The 19,305-nt window shown below is 41.9% G+C and overlaps 1 protein-coding gene across 1 annotated transcript; it reads right to left on the bottom strand.

Moving 5' to 3' along the window:
• Positions 1-746: 746 nt before the first annotated feature.
• gap43 (growth associated protein 43) lies at positions 747-13,656 on the bottom strand. The gene is made up of 3 exons (XM_039784363.1): positions 13,345-13,656; positions 5,691-6,348; positions 747-2,006 (listed from the first exon to the last, which is right to left on the bottom strand). The coding sequence occupies exons 1-3, from the start codon at positions 13,372-13,374 to the stop codon at positions 1,927-1,929; spliced, it is 768 nt and encodes a 255-aa protein (XP_039640297.1). The 5' UTR covers positions 13,375-13,656; the 3' UTR covers positions 747-1,926.
• Between the last annotated feature and the right edge of the window lie 5,649 nt (positions 13,657-19,305).

Here is a 19,305-nt window from a genome sequence, read left to right as displayed (position 1 = left end):
TGACTTTATCTTTTTTTTTGACATAATGTTTTTTTTTACTATTAAGATTTGTTGACCTTTTAGGCCATTATTTGATAGGACAGCTCAGACATGAAAGGGGAGAGAAAGGGGGAAGGACATGCAGCAAAGGGCCTCAGGTCGGAAGTGAACCGGTGGCCACTGCGGCAGGACTGAGCCTCTGTACATGGGGCGCACACTCTACCAGGTGTGCAACTTATTTATTCATGAGGCGGCCTCTCTTTACATATTAATATCGACACTTTTTGACTTGCAAGATGGCGGCGAGCGGAAAAATAAACTGCTAAAGTGAGTTGTTCAAAACCTTTCTTTTTAGTAAACTCTGTGTACACAAACAATGTTCTCAATGCTTGAGTTCATGTGTAGAGCCCCTGGTGATACATTGAGCAAAGTTTCATGTTGTGTCGAGCATTCTTAGTGTTTTAAAAATAGCGATTTTGATGCGATCATAGTAGTGCCCCTAGCACTCCCATTCAAAAGGCCATTTGACCGAAAACGAAAATACGGTCAATCTTAAAAGTGGCGCTTCCATCCTAATTATGCTTTTAAACGAAAGTTTGACTCAGGTACATTCACAAAAAGACCCTAGGTTGCATTTTGGCGAGAGTTACACTTTAACTCTCGGCAAGAAAGCAAAAAGCCTACTGCCGGTCAGTCTGGCCCCCAGATATATTCTACCCTCTAAATTAACAGCACATTTTAACATGGCTTTAAACAAGACTCCACAGTTTATGATGGTAATTGGCACATTTGCTTTATTTTGAAAACAGACATTGAAACCATTTTAATTTTTTTCTCACAAGTTTGAACTCCTTGATAAGGTTGAAACTGGACATTGCACTCACTGAAACATGGGGAAAGTATTTTTTCTTTGCTCATTTGTTTGATTTTTCTTTTTACCTTTTTTTGCGTAACATCAGTGCAAGAATATTTTTTCCAATTCATATAAACTGTCATAACAACACCAAAGACATCAAAAAGAAGCCGCCACACCTCTTAAGTTTTTGTGACTGCGAAAAAGTTCCTCTCAGAGGGAGAGTTCCCATCATGCATCTGGTTGGATGGTTCATGCTACTGTTCTCAGGTTTGGTTGGCAGAACACAAATCGTCATGTAAGAGCCAGTTACACCAATAATATAGCTGACTCCTGTAGTTTATTATATGCTTATGTCATTTAAATGACAACAGGTCCTTTACTGTAAATGTGAGTAAACAGGGAGTTTGTAAAAGGGGTGTAAACCAAGCTTGAATGACTCAAGCTGAATAAAGAGAGAGTAATAGTCCTATATTTGTTTTTTGGATTCAGGATAAAGCTGCCCAACTGGAAATGTCACACATTTAATTATACATTCTATTCTTCATCCAATGTGTCAGCATGTTACCTATTTGCTGTGTTCTCAATACAATTGTACTGTGTTGAAAACTAGAGTTGCATTAAACCAGCTTGTTTTTGTGCGTGCATTTGCAGAAGTACAGATTTTATTTGCAAAATGTGTTTAAAGAAAGTGCATTGGAATGCAAATAAAGTATCGTGCATTCGCAATGCATTTTACATGTGGAAATATCCAGTTGGGAGCATTCATTTCACCACTGATTCACTTATAATAGATAGTGAAGTTTAATTCCTCCTCCTCATCATCATCATTATCATCAAGGTAACAATCATTTTTCATAATCACCATCTTATCATTATCATCAACACCACTTCCTCATAGTATTAGCTTGAGCCAAAAAACGTAACGCTGGAAACTCCCCCAACATGAGAAAATCATTGCCACACAAAAAATGACAAACAAATAGAAACGGACTGCCTTCACATTAGAAAGGCAAAGAGCAACCTTTTTAGATTTTTGTTTTTGTGTTATTCTTCATACTCTTAATTCTGCTTTCTTTAGGTTAGACATTGCCTTAGTCATCCTTGGACTCGGTGCCCTCCGCCGCTGCATCTGCCGGGGTGGCCTCCCCTGCTTTAGACTCCTCTGCAGCATCTGGGTGGAGGGAGGGTGAAGGGTAAAGAGAGAAAACGGCAAAGCAAGAGGAGGAAAATTAGATGTAAGGGTGGAGAGAAGGGGGACATGATAGATTAAAGATTAGTCGGGGAGAGGAGAGGAGAGAGGAAGAGAGAAAATTAGCCTATGGAGAGGTTTTACATTGCGAGGTTGGAATAATAAAGCTCTATATGGCTCTTCTGAGCTACGGAGTATCAAATATATCACATACAGTATGAGCTGCTACTTTGATGTTTTAAATATTTCACCACAGAAGGTTCTCAGTATAAAAAAGCATACGGTAACATTCAAAAACTATGAAAATGTGGATTAAAAAACACACAGAAGAAACTGTAATTCATGTTGTTTACAACATGTCAACTCTATTAAAACTGAGAGCATGTCAGTCAGAAGATGCAACCTAATGTCTGAAATCCCACATTGGCTCTGTAAATAATAAAGGAAGAGAATGCACCTAATGGACCCATGAAGCATTTGAACTGACATTATAACGCTAACAGCAGCATCTCGGCCTGTCACATCGAATACTGTGTGATGCCCACAGTGTACTGCTCTGTAACAACATCCAGTGGTGGCTTACTAAGAGGCGAATACTGCTGAATAACAATCCATGATACATCACTGAGCCATTACTAATCAAGTTTTTGAGTAATATTGCCCTGATGCTTCATATTTTTCTTTATATTATTCCTGTACGGAAGGCTATTTTGCTGCTAATAAAAAAATATTATTATTATTGTATATGTCTATAAAATCCAAAGTAAAAACATTTCTTGTCATTCAGTATAGGGGCTGCAATTATTTTGGGACCTTTATTTTATTGTTTCTGACTAAGCCTATTATTCAAGTGCCCTGAGAGCGGTGATCTCATACCATGATGATCTCATACTCTTTTAATAGAAAGAGGAGACATCAAAGAATGACATCATTGCATTGGAGATTGGGGTGATGGAGTGTGTGGGTGTGTAAGTGTGCGTGTATGTGTGCGTGAGGGCAAGGCAGAGAGAAAGACAGGGCAGTGGGGCGATCATGTCTGTGTTAGTGCTTGCTCTAATGTGTGAGTGTGTGACTCAAGACAGCATGATCTTCCAAGTAAGAAATAATTAGATTGTTAGCCATTATGACAGACATGAGAGTGCCTTTCTCTCTAAGGATACTGAACTGTGTGATGCAAATGCAATTGCACCCACTTCACAGAGTCAAAGCACGTAAAGTTCTGGTATTCTACCATCAGTAGCACCTCAGCGGTCTACCATGGTGACGGTGACTAAAATGCTGGTTTAGTTTTCCTATGCATTTGCAAATAAGAGTTGGAGATGGGAAAACATTGATTTTTGTCTTGTTTGGCGATTCTGCCCATTACTTTCACTGAATTTTTCAGTAAACAATGTAATGAGAGCATGACACATAGTTTACTGTGGAACTTGTAAATCAGATATGAAGTAGAGCTGAATTTGAAGGAAGCATTAGAACTGGCGTCAATCATGACATGAATGGCATTTTGGATGCACATTATCTGTTTTTCCCCACTTTCATTTACGTGAATTTTTTTTGTTTGTGGCAAAAAAAATTGTCTCAATTCAAAGAACAGACATTTCATATGAAGGGCGGCAAGGCTTTGTCCTGGGTCTGCTTCTTTGTGTTTGTTAGCACTAGTATTGATTAACACTGCAGATGACACCCAACTCTATAGCTGTTGACCCTATTTAATCCCCTTGAAAACTCCCTTGAGATCACGTCACTCCTGTTATGAAGTCTCTGCAGTAGCTCCCACTTAGTTTTTGGATCAACTTCATGAATTTTATACCTTATAATTATGGACTTTCCCTGAGAACATAATATGACATGATGCAAAGATATCTTCCTGGAAGATCTCTCAGATTAATAGACTCTCTGCTGCTCAGCATACCAAAGACATATGGTGAAGCTGCTTTCTGTGGTTTTGGATCTGAGTCTGAAATTTGAGTGACTGTTAAAGTCTCCCCTTTTTATTCTTGCCATCATCTAAGCTGTTATTATGTTATTACCACCATTTCTTGATTATCGCCAGTACTGCTCAATCTTAGTGGACTGGAAGTGGTTATGGTAACGCTCATTGCTGCGGTTTATGTAATTATAATTTATTATTTTATATTCCTCTTTTTATTGTATTTTTAAATGTATTTCATCGTTTTACCTATTGTTTAAATTGTCTGCACTTTGATCTGTATTTCTTGTATGAAAGGTGCTATATAGATAACGTTTATTATATCAGTATGTGTGAATATGCAGTGCTATGGCATCATGCTATGACAGTTAACAACTTGGTCAGATGTAACTAAGTGAAGCCAGTGACACAGACTATCCTAGGTAAAGAATCTGGATCATACCCTCATAAATCATTTAGTCAGATCAGAGTACCTGGCGTCCTTGTGCATGTGATTCTGGTCTGTGCGCTGACAAACCTTAGCCAAGTGACTTAGTTATAAATATTAATTTGCAGTTGGTGAAGCAGATAGTGGCCAGCAGTGGATTCTTAATTAGCAGTTCTTTGTCAAGTTGTGTTTGTTTGTGACAGGCATCCACAGTGCGGATCGTGACCAGTAGGGATCATTAATCATTCATTGAAATCAGAGCACCTGTTATCCCCGCTCTGCTCCATGCAGGGCAGCCATCCCATCGAGGTGGTAACTATGACAACAGGGAGACAGTGCGGCCTAGGTGACCTAGTTTCCATGTAGTTCTCCAGTGGGTGTGTGTGTGTGAGTTTCCTACCTCACACTCCCACCTACTCCAGAGTGAGCATGCTCCATTAACTACCTGTCTGACCCAGTCTGAGAGTCCTTGGACCAGAAATATGAGTTCATGTCAAGATTTTGTTATATCAACGTTATAATGTAATTTCTTCTCTAGTATACGTTTCCACCATAATTGGAAGTCAAATGTTTTTTTTATTTCAAATCTATTAGCTGGAGTTGGATATTATCAATATTTTTGACCTGATGCAATGTGTAAAGAGGATTTAATGTGTTTATTTGTGATTTAATTAAAAAAATGACTGTAGCAGCCACGTCAATATGTTGGTCTTGGATGATGGTCGATGAACCTTTATGACTCACAAAAACATGACGCTTTCTAATTAGGCAAATAATACAACCTGCTTCTTAACAATAAACTAGCATAACACAAGCCCATTTTACAACATTGTTCCTGACCAGCGCTTAATTATTTCCAACGCATTTCTATCCCAATCTCCGCCACATCTGTATGGAGTTTCCATCTTGCAGAGGCTAAGACACAAGACTGTCTAATCTAATATTGAGCTGTGTTTCTGTGTTAACCAGTGAAAGGTGGAGCACTGCCAAAGATCTTTAAATCCCAAAGACTCAACAAGCAGTTAATTCTTGCGGTGGCTGCCAAGAAGACGACGGGAAGGTGGAGCCTACCTATTCCCCGTTATTAGTTTTTTACAGTAAGTAATTGCTTTTTGATTGGTGAGTGTGTCTGGAATTATTTTTGTCTTTGAACTCAGTGCCCTCGCAAATGTGCACACCTAAGTAAACTTTCTTGTTGGTTCTGTCCAAGTGGGATTTGCTTTATTTGGCATGTGTTTGTGTGCATGTAATGGGTTTTTAAATGAATCATACTGTAATGAATTGAAGTTAGAAGCTTTAGTATAATTACCTTGTTTTTCTTTTGTTTGGTTAGGCTCCTCCTTCTCTGCTTCAGCTGCCGGGCTGACAGCAGCAGGCACATCGGCTTGTCTGGGCTCCTCCTTTTTCTCTTCACTCTCCTCCTCCTTCTTCTCCTCAGCTGTGGCTGTGGTAGGAGTCTTGGCTGCCGCCGCTGGGGCCTCCACCTCTTTGGGCTTCTCCTCGGCTTTCTCCTCCACCTTTGGCTCCTCTTTCTGGGGCTCAGAGGGTGCTGTGGTAGCTGTAGGAGAGGCAGCAGCTGCCGGTGCTGCAGCTACAGGAGATGTCGCTGCGCCTACTGGAGAGGCAGCAGTAGCTGCCGGAGAGTTAGCTGGCTTGTCTGCCACTGGGCTTTTGGCTTGGCTCGTCTCCTCCTTCTTCTTGGCCTCCTCTCCTGCGGCTTCTTCCTCATTTGCGGGTGCCTCCTCTCCCTCTGCTTTCTTTGCCTCCTCTCCTCCCTCTGTTGCCTCTTCTGCAGCAGCAGGACTGTCTCCCTCCTTCTCTTCCTCTCCGTCTTTCATCTTTTTCCGAGTTATGTGTCCACGGAAGCTGGCCTGTATTTTGGTGGCAGCCTTGTGGGCCTTGTCCTCGGGTTTGTTGGTGGTGCCATCCTGTTCAATCTTCTGGTCCGCCTCCTCATTCTTCTCCACCTGGTAGCCAAGAGAAAATATAGCAAGTTAAACTCTACTGTAAGCCATCAAGTAGGTCCACTGGAAACCAGCAAGGGAATGTACTGGTTGCAATGCTACACACTTGCAAAGAATCCCTCTACTGTGGGGGTATTTAGCTTGAGGTTGCTGATTCCAAAATATCATGCTGGCAAAGAAAGGCACAATAGGGCATGAGTTGAAAGGTCAGAAGTCTGAAAAAGACAAAGATATATGCTATGAGAGATTATTTATTAGTTAACTTATGAATTGAGGTATTTATAGCCATTGCTGGAGAATTTTAGAGTGGGAAAAGTTGGGTCAGGGTATCAGGACTTGTTTAAAATTGAGTACAAGTGTAGGATTTGATGAGGAAAAGGGTTAGGAATAGGGCAGTACACAATGTAATATTGAAAGGGGTTCCATGATATTACCTTCTGTAACTGGATCCATAGCTGTCCATCAAATAGTGGGTTGTGCTATGAGTCATATAAATCTAATGAAAAGAAATCAAATCAAATAAAGGAATGAATGATGAGCACTGAAAGTGGCAAACAAAATGAATCAGTACATTCAAAATGAATAGGCAAACAAATCAAGGTAAAATATTATCTATAGCCAAAGTTTAACCAATCAAAAGCTTTAAATGTGCACCTTAAATGAATGTGAATAAGCAACATGAAGCAAAACAAACTGTCAAAGAGCATGCAGGCAGTGCAGCATCAGTTAGCCAAATGATAAAGATGTTTAAAACTGCAGAATCTGTGTTTGTGTCCTTCCAGGTATCAAGTCTGTCAGGATCCAGTGATTAATTTGATCTACCGAATTTTATCATTTCACGTGCTGGAAAGAGGAGATTTAGTGGCATTGTGAATCATGAGAATACCAAATGTGTCTGTGGGTCGATTGTTACCACATAATAAATTGGATACACTGGGATTTGGGGCACAACAAATTACTCAAGGCATGTATTGTGGTTATTCAATCCAGGCATGATGTTGATATTGTCCTCTTGATAATGGTGCTGAAATGGGTTTAGTGAATAATTACACTTAAATGTAGAACTTCTCCATGGCATTCATTAATTTCCCCTGGATTCACTGCTAATGATATCTTCAAAATTGTAACCAGAAAAATGCAAGCATTCAAAATTGAGGCTTTTTCTCCAAAATAATGAGCCAATCTGCTATTCTCTAGGTACAGTAGCTTTCGTCTTTCGGCAGCCGTCTCTGGCTGCTAGGGAACGAGCTGCCTGCTAGAAATCTCCTCAGCATTCACTGCCATACCCCTCCCAACCATCAAAGGTTACCTTGACAACCAGAGTGCTAACTCATCACGCCGCTATCTTCTGGTTGGTGCTATGAAAGACTATATGTCACCCTGATTGGCAGTGCTCCTGACCCCTCAGGGGAGCGGGCCAATGGGAACTTGTAAATCAGGCGGAGCAATCAGCATGGCTAAGGAGGGGTTGTGTGTGATGCGGGAGGGTGCGGGGCCGGTTGGGGTGCCAGAAGGGTTATATGTATCAATGCTGGCGGTCTATGTCACTGAGCAGTAGCATCGTCTTTAAGGTCAGTGAATTTGAGTGGAAATGGTTTTCAAGATGCGACTCAATAGCTACATCCATCAGCCTATTTCCTGATACCTACTGTCTCTAATAGTGTCATTATATTGGATACGAGGTTTGACTCGGACAGCTGCCTGGGTGAGAAATCACATCTGTGTGACATGATTTAAGAGCCAGAGGCCCTAAACCAACATGTCTTCTTCAGGGTCAGTGTGTCAGTCCAATATTGGAGCAGAGAGGCCAAGGTGCAGCTGTGTTGGTATATTCACCTCCTCCTCCACCTTTATTCACATGCCATCCCCAGGGTTCAGGATGTAAATCCTGCCTCGGGCCCTTCCTGCAATTCTTAATATACACCATCTTCCTGAAGCAATTTTGTGCAATGTATTATTAAAAAATAACAGCCTGATACTGCTGGCTGTGACAGGGATAGTAGAATTGCAGGGGTTTTACACTGCTTCTCAAATATAGTGATTTTTGTGGAAATGTGAAAATTAACTTTAGCAAATGTCCTGCTATTAGAACAGATTGCCAACGTGGAGACAGACAAAGTACCACTGGCACACCCTATGCTCGTAATAATATGCAGGTCTCTGGTGACTTATTGGGCTTTTACTATGTCTGATCTCATGGGTGCTTACAATTGCCAAAAAGTTGACCCAAGCACTTAACTCTAAATAGAATTACTTACTGGCTGCATACAGTGAGTCAGACAGAGAGAGAAAGCGATGGATGAGGGTGTGAGGGAATATGGGGGTATGACATCATTGTTGGAACGGAGGGTATGTCATTCACTTTAGAGATCTGGGTGCGTTTGGGTGCAAATGTAATAAAATACCATCAGAGAGCCAGGTGATCTCATATCAGTGTGTGAAGATGAGGAAGAAAGATCACCATCATGGTTTGACCACAAATATTATAGCATCATCATTTGAATTATTGATATGTGTCTGTGCATCACCCTCAAAAGTGCTGCGCTGTGATTTTCTGACTGCTGTTGTCTGTTTTCATGGACCATAAGATTCAGTACTGAGCTACTTTGACCTGTCATATCAAACGTATTATGCTGTCATATACAATGTACCAGTGGTTAATGACTGAGATAGTGGCTACATTAAAATCTTGAATTATGTCAATGGAAACATTACAGCAAATCCTTTAAGAATTGCATCTTCACTGCTAACTGAACCCTGGTCGCGTACCCTCCTGCAGGCACTATTCCACTCAGTGTCTGTGCAGCACACATTTTCATTCATAAATACAGCAGCACCTCCCAAAGGTAAAGCACACCACAAGGTACACTCCCTTTAAATCTTCACACCGAGACTGCACGACCGTTTAAACTCTTCGTTGATAAATTTGCAGTGAGGCAACATATTTGCATTATCAGGTTAATCAAATGACTTATTACAATTAGTCCGCAGTGTTTCCTCTTTGAACATGGTCTTTCAGGTTGCCATAGATACTCTACATTACCCATTTTAAACTGATATCATTATCCAGCAAAAAAAAGGATGTTTTCTTGCATGGTTGTGAAACACATTATGCAATCCTGCAATTATAACAGCTAAAGGATAATCTAGCAATATTAAAAGCTTGCTGGAGGACACTTTGCCATGTGTAGGTGACAAATGATGAGTGCATCTTCATGTTCAGAATTTAAATGTACAATAGCCTAGCACATAGCCTCTGTCTTTTCTGTCTGTAAAGTAATAAATGGCAATGCTAAAATGTGTTCAGTATACTAGCCGACAGCTGGATGTGTCAATTATAGGTTTTCCTACCAGCTGCAGTATATGCTCTCTCCCTGTCTGTCTCTGTCCTTGAGTGGGCACCCGTTGTCGTGAGAACCACACCCGAGAGTCAATGGCTTTACCGGCTGGACCATAACCACACACACACACACACACACACACACACACACACACACACACACACACACACACACACACACACACACACACACACACACACACACACACACACACACACACACACACACACACACACACACACCATCCCCCAATGGACACACACACAAACACACCATCCCCCAATAGTGAGACACAGTAACAATCCACCACCTTCACACTGCCTCATTGCGGGACTTGTTTCATGATGGGGGGGTGATGGTTGATTAACACAGAACCACAGCTCTCGCTAATGCACACACTAGGCGCGCATATAATCAAGTTTTGTTTTTTTATTCTGATCCATTCAAGCGGGAGACTTCCTTTTCACCTCGCTGCTCCGCCCAGCCTTGGATCGAATGCCGCTAGCAAGAGGGGAGAGAAATATTAAAAGGTAATATTTGAATTTATAATTGTGGAGCTTTGCAGAGGCCATTTTATCACAAACCCAACAGGTGCAGCTGCTGAATTTATTTGATCCAAGTCACTTTATTATGTAATTATTTTCAGATTTATGTATATTAAACCAGATATTGTAAGTGATATAATATATGGTACCTTAGCTAATTTAAATAAAATAGAAAAACTCCCGAAACATTTGTCATATTACCACAGTTCCGAGGCAGGCAGCGAGATATTAGCCACCCTGCTGGTGGCACACATACTTCCTGCAATGGCACCTCTCTCCTGAAAATCTCAGCATGATTTCAATGGCTGTCTGCTTTTCTGCAGGAACTATCCAGACACCAAAGAGCCAATACATAGCTGCTGTCTACAACTGCTGGATATCTCCCGCTCCTTCTTTCTCTTTCTGTCGTCTTTCACTCTCTAACTCACTAAGCAAAGTGCTACCCACTCATTCTCTCTCTCACACACACACACACACACACACACACAAATGTGCACACACACATAGAGACACAGCGGAGCACCACACCCTTTTAGCCAGCTATCTCCTGCAGATGAGGAGAGGGGGGCTCAGGTGGTGACTGCCACAGCCGCCGCTCGCCATCTCTCTCTCCCTCTCTCCCTCTCTCATCCTTTGACGATGAATTGATGAGCGATGTTAAATGATGCACTGTTTCTTTTACAACGGCCCTGGAAAAGAGGCTCCGCAGCAACTAATAAGCGGCCATATACCAGCGTCATTACATCCTCTGGAGCAGCCTTTAATTCAATTACACCGACTCTCTGCCTGAACAAAGGCTCGGCAATCGCCGCTGAGGATGAGGATGGGGAGAGGGGCAGTGGGGCTGAGGAGAGGGGCAAGTGGAAGTGGAGAGGAGCTGAAGGAAAGGGGCTAGGGGTGGGCTGGAGGAATATGGAAATATGGGCTGTGGCTGGTGCTTTGGCTAAAGCCAGGCTCAGGGGAAAGGGGCTTTGAGTGCATGGCAGAGTGACTGTATGAGAGGAGACAATCATCTTTAAGGTAGCTGAATGGGTCTTGATTTTAGTCTAGATTGATTGAGGCTCAAGCCCTCAAGTGAGGGCAGGACAGGTATCATCCTGGTGCTATGAGGATAACTAGGGATGGAGTTTGGACATAGTATAGCACATATGGGTGGGATTTTAAGTACAGGTTTATGGGGGGAAATGGCAGCTTTGAGTAGGCCTGGTGATGGAGGAAGACCCGAGTTCAAGATGGACCTGGAAGAACTTGATCCTTGATCCTAAGGCTAGGGCAATTTCGAGGGTGGTGAATTTTGCTTCAAAACTGCATGAAACTAAATATAAAACTAGGGGCTGGGGCTACTGAGGAGACTTAAATGAAGTGCTAGTAGCCACTCCCATGGTGAAGATGTTGCAACAGCACTTAACACTCCACAGTGGCAGGATCCACAGCAATACTGCCATGTTTAAAGCAGCAAACCATGCTCTTTGCTCATCCATCCATGAAGACCACAGAGTATGTCTGGATTAATTTATGCCTCTGCTCCTCAAAAACAGGAGGCAGGAGGATAAGTGCTTGTAGGCCGGGTGGTTTTCTTTCCCTTGTGCTGAGACACGAACGCTCGAGGCAGCGACACTGGGATGAGCCGGTGCCTCACCCACATGGCTGCAGTGTGCAGCACGCCGGCTTCCTTTTTTTTGATATTTCTCACCTTTGCGCCTGCTCACCTCCTCCAACCCTCATCCCTCATTCTGTCGCTACCACATTTCCTGCTGGTTGTAGCCACCATCCAGTTTCGTTCCCTACATGCCTGCCTCTTCCTACCTTCCCCCATACCTTGCAACCTCTCTCCCTGTCTCAATCCTTTTTTTCCCCCACCGCTATTCCTCTGCCAACCAAGTTCTCTTCGCTCTCTACCTCATCTTGCATCTTTTTCCACCCTCTATCTACCTGAATGTGCACCAGCTACACTCCCCACCGCTCATTCTCTCCCTGCCTGCATGTCGCTCTGCATCCTGCTCTTCCTGCATGTCTTTCAACTGGCAAGACTTGCTTCCTTTCTCTCTCTCTCCTCCCTGCCAGAGCTAATATGACTCATACCGGGTAACATTTAAGAAGCAATCAAGTGGCATCGGAATCCAGTGCGTTATGAGTCTGATAAAATCACAATCAGTTTGAGATAGCAGCAGGAAACCGGCCCTGATCAGGCACAAAACCACCCTGATAGCTGCTGAAATTAAGCACAGGAGAGTGCCACCTTTTTCTCCACTGTCAAGACCCACCCGCTTCCATGCAACACCTTTTTTCTTTTATTATTCTCTGCCACTGAGAATAGCCATGGGTTATTATAAACTACCCAACACCAGCCTTTTACACCCTTTAAATAAGTGCACACTTCATATAACCCTCAATTGACAGCATCCACTTATAAAGCTGGAGGGCTTTGATAATCCATTTAGACTCATTTATTCCCATTGTATTCCCCCGGGGCCACTGACATGATGGTGCTGCTCACTCAGTCTGTACCCCACCCTTTTTTTCTTCTCTGTGGAAATCTACTTTCCTGTGTCACCCATTTCTGCTGAAGATAACAGAAGTACAAAAGACACTAAAACCCGTGTTTCAGACATCAATTAAAAGCACATACTGTAGGTTGGTCTAATTAATGAATCATCATTAACAATGGTGGATTAGAGGAGTTCAGTAGAGCCCCTAAACAAATGAGGGAGACTTTCAGAGACAATACAGAATCTATCAAGTGCCTTTCAATAATCTTTTACTTTTTTCAAGTGCATGATCAATAAGAGGGAACGCCGGGCTGCCCAAGATCGAGTTACAGTCGCGTGCCTCTCTCTGCAAGTACAGTGTGAGGTCTAAGAGGCATTGTGGTGACATCCATTCATGCGGGATAATCACATTAACTAGGCGTGTCTGGGCTCTGTGGATAGACTTCTACAAAGACAAGTCAGGCCCAGAGTCAAAGCAAATTACACCACCAATTTTCTCTAATCTCTCCTCAAGCACCTTGATCTGACTACAAACCAACAGTCACAAAGTTCAGAGTTGAGATACATCATTTTGTCATTATGAAAGAGCTGAAAATATTGATAAAGCAAATCAGAGCAGTTTACCGGTTTGGTTCTTCTTATGCAGCACAGCATAGTTGTAGTTGTATCCTCCCTTTTTTGTTCTCTGCTTCTTTCTTCCCTTTTTTCTCCCTTTCACTTCTTCTCTCTCACCCTCTCTCTCTCTCTCTCTCTCTCGTGTGCTCTCTCTCTCGCTTTCGTGCACACACACACTCTCTCTCTCTCTCTCTCTCTCTGGCTGTATCAACAGCTAAGCCGCCCAGTGCATTTACTCATCCTAGTTTGCACACACGCTCTTCAGTCGGTCTGCCTGGGCGCACCTCTCTCTCTCTCTCTTACTCGCTGCCTGACAATAACTACAAGCCCACCCTTTAAACCCCTCCCTTCCCCTCTCTCCCTCCATCCCTCTCTCCTCCCCTCTTACCTTCACACTATCCCCCTCCTCCTTCTCCTTCTCCTCCTCTTTTTGCTCATAGTGATGAACCCCCCCACCTCTTCTAGATCAGCACTCCTCTCGTCTACATCTTCTCACCCTCCTCCTCTTCCCTTTTAGCCTGGCTCCAGCAAAAGCTGCGGCCCCACCCTAAAAAGACTTGCTTAATGACTGACTGGATACCTCCAATTTTTGCTCAGATAGATATTTTTTTTAATTGTGCTGTATTTTTGTTATACCCCTCTGTTTTATCATCCATCATCCACACACATAAGGAGGTGTCTTTTTCTTAAAAAAGAGAAGCTCCCAAATGGAAGTCGCCTCGTCTGATTGCTCAGGCTCTCTCTCAGACTGTGTGTTATACATTCTCTGGATCTCTGATCAGTGATGAGCCTGTGAGCTCTGCGTCCAAATTGCTACGGCGATGCCAAAAGCATGTTTTCTGGCACAGCCAGGAGCATCTCTTGCCAGGAGAGACGTGTGAAAGATAGCAGTGATGATCGCAAGGCGCATGCACATGCACACACGCACACACACACACACACACACACACACACACACACACACACACACACACACACACTATGCTCTTAGGACACGTCACCCGCACCACAAACCCACCCACCCCCCATACCCAGCGCGCTCTGTTCTCATGGAAACACCAGCAGATAGACTAGAAGAGCAGAGGAGGAGGAGTGTGTGAGAGAGAGATGGAGGGAGAGAAAGGGATGAAGGTAGGAGGAGGAGGGAAGTGGGCCGGGTGTGGCAGACAAGGCAAACGAGGCAAACTGCCTCTCATTCCCTCTCCCTCCCCCTTTTTTCTCCCTCTGTGCCCACATTTGCACAGTGTGGTTTAATGAGAGGGCACAACGCATGCATTATCCCCACAACTACAATTATAACCATTACCGTACAGTGAGGCGCGCATGCTCATGCTCATACAAACACCCACACTCTGTATTTGTCTTTTTAATATTACACACACACACACACGTGCACACACACACTGTAGTGTCAGAAAAGTCCCCACCCCCGCTCTGACACCGGCGAGCACCAGCAGATGCTACAGACACAATAAGGATGGAGGGAGGGAGGGATGGAGAACAGGAGGATAGACAGAGAGAGGGATGGACGGAATGTAGAGGAGGAGAAAGAGTCCTGAGGGGTTGTGCTCTGCTATTCTTCTCTTTTACAGGATTATTCCACATCCAGTTCAGTGAGGGGGAAATCATTAACCTGCACTGCTGAGCCACAGCCTTCCCGGTGGTCGCTGATGCCACACAGGGAAATCTAGCACCATTACTTGGCTGCACTACATCATCACTATGTGTCATCATGTTCTGTAGCCGTCCGGATGACACAGACGCTGTAATAATGTAGAGTTCTGCTGAGTATGCATGGTCTTTCTCGGCACTGCCCTGCTTTACTTTTATACAGCTATGCACATTCACACAGCTACCAGTTCACAGTCCCCTACTGGGTCACTTCACTGAAATAACTAGGAGATAAGTGTCTTGCTCAAGGGAACAGACTGACTTTTTACAAAGTTGTCTGAGATCCCATTTCTCAGCTTCAAATTTACAAACAGGTGATTAAAGGAATAGCCTGAATAAATGAGTGGAAAGCATGAGTGTGAACATGTTGTGAATCATCTGCTATGGCCTTAGTCACCAGATTACAGGGGAAATATTAGTCAATTAATTGATTAGCTGAAGCAAAGAAAATGGCAACAATTTTGATGACACAGTTAAGCTCGCTTAAGTCTTATACTTTAGCAACAAAAGCCAAAAATTCACTAGTTCCTGCTTCTCAAATGTGCATATTTGCTGGTTTTCTTCATCTTCTATTATATTAAGTTGAATATCGTACCTGCATATCAGACAAAACAAGCAATTTGAACATGTCAACATGAGCCCTGGAACATTACAGTATGCTGGGCATTTTTCACTATTTGCTGACAGGAGTTTAAGACACTTGAAGAATCTTTACCAAGGAGCATTGGAGCTGTTCTGGTGGCTCATGGTGGCCCAACACTTGACCAAGACACTTAATGTTTGTCACCCATCTCCATTTAATGTTATCGTGCTGTTCTATCCTATTTACTTAAGAGATTTTGGTCCGAAGACATTTGCTCAAATTCAAAAAATATTTGCTGCACATTGATGAAAAGGTTTACAGCATTTACATTTAAACATCAAGTGGCAAATCACTTCAAATCAAATCCCCACACTAAGAACAAGAAGTCCTTTAAGAGCGGAATACAGCAACACAATTCTATAACAAATGATTGGGGTTGTCTAAATGAAAAATAAAAATGTCTCAACACTCAAATCCCCAAGAGCCAAATCAAGCTGATGCTGGGGCGCTGGTAGCTAAAGAAACAGAGCAGGAGTGTGTGGGATGGTCTTTGAAAACAATCCATCTGCAATTGCAGCAGGTTGGCTGACCAAGCCTAAAGTAGTTGCTCCTCATCTTGCGTTCTTACCTTCTTAGTATGCTAATCTATGTCCAGTTATTTGATTATGTTAAGCAGCTGAATCTGCTGCTGTACTGACCACAGAGATCAATAATTTCACGCTGTCTTGTCAGTATCAAGAAGCAGTCCGTTTTCATGTACATTACATGTACACATATACATTACAATGTAGTTTCAAACTGGGACACCTATGTTTTATAATTTTTCCATTTTGACCCGCCATCAGCTAAAGCCAGTATATTTGTGTGTGCTTCCCTTTGAAGCATAATTAGTTGTATTTATTGTAAACTATTTATATTTAAATAAAGCATACTGTAAGTGTTGATTATCAAGTATTGCACCACTGCCAAATGTGCATCCATACAGGTGGCAAAAAACACCCTAGAAATAATTTTTACAATGCCATTAACACACTGATGTTCACATTAATCATTTTGTTCTTCATCTGTTTAAAACTAAACTAGGTGCTTATACATATATGAGACAACAGTATTTCTGCATGCAAATATTGCCAAGTTCACGTTTGAATACATTTGTTTGTTGCATTATACATCAACAACGCAATCTGTCCTTTCAGACTGGCAGTGATGAAGCCCCTCATTTGCACAATGAAAGGTCACTCTATCTGTGAAAGACAATGAGATTTGCATGCAATCTACCAACTGAAAATAATCTTGAAATATTATATAAGCCAAATACAAATGTACCATAACCATTACAATCAATTAACCGTTATTTAAATGTAGAATACTGTGTTTCTTAGGATCTTATCTGGAATGTTACAAATATTTCCTACCACAAATGCCAAAACTCAAATGACTCATCTTACGCTTGCTGTGGAACCAATCACGTTACTACAGCATTAAGCTTAAGATATACAGAGAGCTTTTTAAAATCTTTATTAAAAAGGCGATTTATTCCTCCATAGATGTTATGAAATCTTGATATGTTTTAAATGTTGGGTGAGCTTCAAAGGGCAATAAGTAATCTTTTCAGACTCTTCTGGTGGGCAAATAATTGATCTACAACACAGATCACGCTGCCCTGTATCTGACATCAAATATTCCCCATAGAAGTAAGTAAACCAGCTCATTCTTGCATTATTGCAAACTGAAACATCTGTAGAAGAGGTATGAAAATGTAACACCAAATACTAAGATAGTATTGCAGCCGTAAGCACCGGTTTTAAAAGTCTAAAGCTCAGTTGCTGTCTGGTGTGTAATGACACTGCATCCTCTTGTTTGGGCTGTGTTGAATGCTGAACTGATGGTCAATGTGAGCATCAAGTATTTGACTTCCTGTCCTGTCTAAATTGTTCACGCTAAACCAGAGATCTTCAACAGGGGGTCCGGGACCCTTAGAGGGTCCTCAGAGTTACTGCAGGGGGGCCCCAAGTTATAATTTTTTTTTTTCCAAAAGTTAATATGTAGGAAAATATACATAAACATGAGTCCAACATATTATTAGCAAAGATATGTCAGTATTGTATGCACCATAAAAAAAGTTTGAAGGCTTTAGGCCGCCCTACACGTTATTGTAGGCCCCGTTTTATATGCAACTCAACTTTATACAATATGTTGTGTGGGGTCCCTGCTCCGTCTCTCTTTCAGCTAAGGAGTTCTTGGCCTAAAAAATATTGAAGACCCCTGCGCTACACTATTCAACAAACATTCAAAACTCCTGTATGTATTACTTAGTCATCAGGAAGCAGATATATTGTGTCAGTGCATTGTCATCCTTTCAGAAGTATTTGCTATACCGCTAATATCTATCTGTAGACACCAACATAAACGCATTTTATTTTGAATTACTATTTGTTTCTTTTGGGTTCACTAGTTGCCCATGCATACAAGTGATTGAGTATATTGCACAATGTTCCATGATGCACAAATGTAATTTTTGCCTTAGTATTAATCGCTCAACTAAAATTTTTAAGTTTGTCCATCCATCCTCGAAGTGTTGAGCATTTAGTTTAGCCATAAACTATGTTTTAGTTTAACCTTTGTTGTCCTTTGGGTCCCAGTGACCCGAAGGACAACACAAGGATTATGTACTTGTCGTTTACTTTCTTGAGAATTGCTCTCTAAACCCTGTTTCTTGTAAAGTAAGTAAAGTTTATTTCTAGAACACAGTTCTAGACACAGTTTAAGCTGACCAAAATGCTGTACAAACAAGAACTAAGGTGCTGTATTAACCCTTGTTTAGAGAGCAATTCTCAACAAAGTAAACGGAAGTATATACTTGTGTTGTCCTTCGGGTCACTGGGACCAAGGACAACACAAGGGTTAAAATAATTTTAGTTGCTCACTAGCTCTCCTTCCTCTTTTCCCTCAGTATGATCCAAGACAGCAGAGGACAATAACAGAGGATGGAAATCAAAAGGTTTTCCACCAGCTGTAATTAAATAAATATGGACCAGGTGTCCACTTCTGAGCTGGGATGTGACTTCATCTGACACAGCTACACTCATAAAGGTCACACAGGTGTTTTTCCATCAAGACACAGCAACGATTTGTAGTAGAAATTATACACCAAACTTATCTCAATAGTTTTTACTTTCTTCTTTGTACTGTGGCACATAATGACAAAAATAAAATGAGGGAGAATTTGAATCACTAAAATTGTTGGGTGGCAACTTGGAGTACAGCAGGAGATACAACCACAACTCCACAAGGTCACTTGATACTGGCTTGTGCTTTTTTTGTTTTTAAATTTACAAGCTGCTGATTTCTAGTGCCTTGTTCTCAAGTTTGTAGTGTTGCAGTACATCATCGAACTTAGTATGGTTAGGGCAGTGGCTCCCTACCTTTTTGGCTTAACACCCTTAAAATGAAACAAAGTCTGCTTGTGACCACTAATCACATGTTGAAAGCTCAGTGTGGCCTTGATGTGAAAAGAGTTCAACCAAAAAGGGAGTTTTTTTTCTCAAATTGTTCCATTTGAAGGGTTTTTAGAGGCCTGAAGAGATACAAGTAGCGAGTATTTCACAAAATCAGGCCTAGTTCAAATGTACTCAGGTATTTTTACAATTGTTTCCCCTCCTTAGTTCTCAAACAAATCCCATCCACAAAAGCATCATTTAAAAAAAGATTTTCGT

The sequence above is a fragment of the Perca fluviatilis genome, chromosome 2 (genome assembly GCF_010015445.1).
Source record: "Perca fluviatilis chromosome 2, GENO_Pfluv_1.0, whole genome shotgun sequence".
NCBI classification, from domain to species: Eukaryota; Metazoa; Chordata; class Actinopteri; order Perciformes; family Percidae; genus Perca; species Perca fluviatilis.
Note: the sequence above shows the minus strand (reverse complement) of the source record. Positions and strands in the feature narration are given on the sequence as shown.

Excerpts from the sequence above, each read along its gene's own strand:
- gap43 (XM_039784363.1), bottom strand. The coding sequence starts at position 13,374 with ATGCTGTGCTGCATAAGAAGAACCAAACCG. Across the intron at positions 6,349-13,344 it reads GCATAAGAAGAACCAAACCG|GTGGAGAAGAATGAGGAGGC; the intron begins GTAAACTGCTCT and ends CTTGGCTACCAG. Across the intron at positions 2,007-5,690 it reads CCAAACAAAAGAAAAACAAG|ATGCTGCAGAGGAGTCTAAA; the intron begins GTAATTATACTA and ends CCCTCCACCCAG.